This window comes from Sabethes cyaneus, chromosome 1 (genome assembly GCF_943734655.1).
Source record: "Sabethes cyaneus chromosome 1, idSabCyanKW18_F2, whole genome shotgun sequence".
Lineage (NCBI taxonomy): Eukaryota > Metazoa > Arthropoda > Insecta > Diptera > Culicidae > Sabethes > Sabethes cyaneus.
In genome coordinates, this window is record NC_071353.1 from 96,979,261 (window position 1) to 96,982,527 (window position 3,267).

The 3,267-nt window shown below is 38.7% G+C and overlaps 1 protein-coding gene across 1 annotated transcript; it reads left to right on the plus strand.

Annotated features, from left to right (window-relative positions):
* The first annotated feature begins 624 nt into the window (after positions 1-624).
* LOC128741440 (uncharacterized) lies at positions 625-2,804 on the plus strand. The gene is made up of 3 exons (XM_053837261.1): positions 625-758; positions 872-1,166; positions 1,222-2,804. Exons 2-3 carry the CDS (start codon positions 907-909, stop codon positions 2,714-2,716), a joined length of 1,755 nt encoding a protein of 584 aa, XP_053693236.1. The 5' UTR covers positions 625-758; positions 872-906; the 3' UTR covers positions 2,717-2,804.
* Positions 2,805-3,267: the final 463 nt, after the last annotated feature.

A 3,267-nucleotide genomic window follows, 5' to 3' on the forward strand; every position in this document is an offset into this window, starting at 1 on the left:
ATGCTGCATATTTGTTCAAGTTATGAATTATGTGCGGAATTATGTATTTAGTAACTATTTTTATATTATTCTTAGCGTCGATAACAACTCTACGTAAGCATTAGAATTCAAATAGGAATCAACCAAGATTCATGGGGTTTTCAAACGAAATTTTGGCAACTTTTCTCACCTACAAAATGTGTGACTGAACAAGTGTGTTCAAAATCCAACTTTCAATGCAAAGGGCAATAGTCACTCTATAATCCAGGGGCTTGCGATGGGTGCCATGTTTTTGTTGCCAACATCTCAGCACATCTCGACAAAGGTTGGCAGCAAATCTACCTGTCAGACGGGCGCTATTTCTTGCATTTTTTGAAATAGCGCCCTTCGTTAAGTGGACTGTCAAACACCGTTCGTTAAGATACGGATAGCACCCCGCTGCTATAATCACTCTAGCCAAGCGATACGTTATCGTTGATGTTCGCTGACGGTCCGTGTGATTCCAGCTTGAAGGGACTGCTGATATTTTGTTTATGGGTTTTGTCTATAGGTTTTTGTGTGAGAAAAAAAGAAAAGGAAGTATTTTTGCCTTTTACGCAAGTTTTGACAATTCGGCATGGGATCTCGGGTAAGTGCGAACAGGCATAAAAATCTCTCTCAATTTTGTAGTCGCGGATTATCTTGATTATTGTGTTATTTTATTAAATATCTGCCTACTAAAAATAAGTTTTTCGTTTTTGGTATAAGGCTTTTACAGTTTTTCCCAACCTAATACTAAGGTAAGTTAATACAAGCACAAAATTAAGCCAAAATATTTTTGTTTGACTTAGGTAAACGCTTATGTTAACTTTTCTGATGTATTGTATTCACATGATTACTTTTTTCTGTATAGAACGCCCTGCAAATTTGGCTAAAATTAGTGAAGAAATGGATCCAATCATAGACTGGCAAATTTCACGGCATGATATCAAGTCCCGTGGTCAGTACCTTCTTGAAACTGGAAAATGGGCTGATTGCCATTTCCTGGTTGGACAAGAACCGAACCATCAGATGCTAGCTGGACATAAACTAATTCTTGCAATGGCGTCGCCAGTTTTTGAAGCAATGTTTTACGGTGGATTAGCGGAAAAAAATGATCCAATTCCAATTTTGGATTTAGACCCTTCGGCATTCAAATCGTTGCTGGAGTAAAGTACGAAATCTTGTTGGATTGCTTTATTTTAACTCGGTTTTATTTTTCAGATATATTTACACAGATAAAATTAGTATCAATTCCGTAGATAAAGCGTGCGAATTGTGCTATGGAGCTAAAAAATACATGTTACCGCATGTGGTTGAGCAGTGTATCACCTTTTTGTGGTCGGATCTATGTCCTAAAAATGTCTGCCGTGCTTATGAGTTTGCTAAACTATTTGAAGAGCCGCGTCTGATGGAGAAGTGTTTGCAAATAATGTGCACCAAAACGCTTGATGTTATTCAAGATTCGAACTTTGAGGACGTTGAATTAAGCACTATAATAACTATTCTGGATCAAGCTGTACTTAATATTGATTCGGAACTAAATTTGTTCTGGGCCATTAACAAATATGCGGAAAAACATGGACTATGCGCAAGCCGTAGCTCTGAGACAAACCAGTCAAGTATCGATCACGACTCTAATAGTTCACCGCAATCCCCGATTGATGTTGATGTAGAAGCAGGTTCTTCAAACAGTCTTCAACAACGCAACAATCCTCCTGGATTAGGAAACAATGAACAGTCAAATTCGGTTATGGCTCCTGTTGCAAATGCAGCACGCCAACCAGAATTGCCTACAATTCGCGATGCCATCCGCCGTGTTCGTTTTCTTTCGTTAACTCCTCAACAATTTGCGGATGGGCCAGCGAGAACGAATTTATTGACGCAATCAGAAGCGTTTGCCATTTTAATGAATATCTCGACGGCTAACAGTTGTTATCCAATGCCAGAAGGATTTACAACGAACAAAAGTCCAAGAAATGCATTTTCCGAAACTTCTCCACCGAGTCCACTACCAGAAACAAGCGGTAATCATACGGCTCATCGATCTGGCGCATCCGGACCGAGTTTTGCTGGAGTATTTCCGCAACACGTTCCACCGCCACAGGCAGCTCCGTTGCCAACTCCAACCACTGTGCCGGCACCGATTCCTTTACCACACCCAGAAAATCCAGAAAGTCCTTTCTTTCCAGATTATATTGATGAAATGAGAAACAATGATTCAAATTATGATAGAAAATATTATTGTCGTCGAATTATGCGGCAACAAACAGAATGTCTTAATACTTCGGTTTTGGACTGCTCATTGACATTTATAGTGGATCGTTCGGTTTGCATCACGGGTATCGAAGTTCCAACACAAGTACAGGGTTCAACTATTGTTGGAAATGATCGCTATTCAGAATTACTTTATGCTCATCTACTTGATGCCCATGGATCTCGCTTGACATACACGCATTGCAATCAACGTGTTCAGTACAATTCAATGCTAGAGATCTCGTTCGATCGCCCGGTTTTCATTCAACGTAACAAGATGTATAAAATCGGAGTTGTCTTTAATAAGGTCGGCTGGTATCCAGTGAGCCAATCTGTCACTAAAGTCAACTGCGACAATGTTGGATTCACATTCTGTGTTGGTTCTCAGTCGGAATCGGTTCGTGATAATTTCATTAGAACCATTGTTTTCACTTATACACGTGATGGAATTGTTTGCCCGTGAATAATTTGTCTTCGAAGGTACATGTTTATTGCTATTTAACTTATGGCAGTGCAATTATACTTAACGCAGTCAATAAATTAAACACAAATGAAAAGTAATATATACTAGCTGTCGTTTTTGTTTACTCTCTCGTCAATTTCGACCTTTCGACATACGTTCAGTGATGTGAAAAAGTAAAAACTCATCACAAATCAAACCCCATAATGAAACTTGTCTAGTTAAATTTTATGTAGAAAAACTCACGCTCGAGTTTCAAGAGTAAAAACCCCGAAAGTCGATTACCTGAACACGTCAGAGGTTTTTCACAGTTCAAAAAAATTGTTTAGGACTCTAAACTATTAAGGGGACCCTACTCTGGAAGACCGAAAAATAATAGATTTTCGTAAAAAAAAAATCAGATGCTAGAATTATAGTTAAGTTTTGGGGTGTTTTGGTTATTGGTTAATGTATATTTGAAGATATATTTTGTATTTTTTGGTTACCAGAATAGAGATTATTATGCTGGTGGCAGGTGGGCGCGTGAATGCTTTCTAGAAAATAGTTCCGGGACG

Bases quoted from the DNA above. Each gene is read 5' to 3' on its own strand.
- LOC128741440 (XM_053837261.1), top strand. From the start codon at position 907: ATGGATCCAATCATAGACTGGCAAATTTCACGGCATGATATCAAGTCC. The intron at 1,167-1,221 runs GTAAAGTACGAA...TTTATTTTTCAG, and splicing joins GCATTCAAATCGTTGCTGGA to ATATATTTACACAGATAAAA.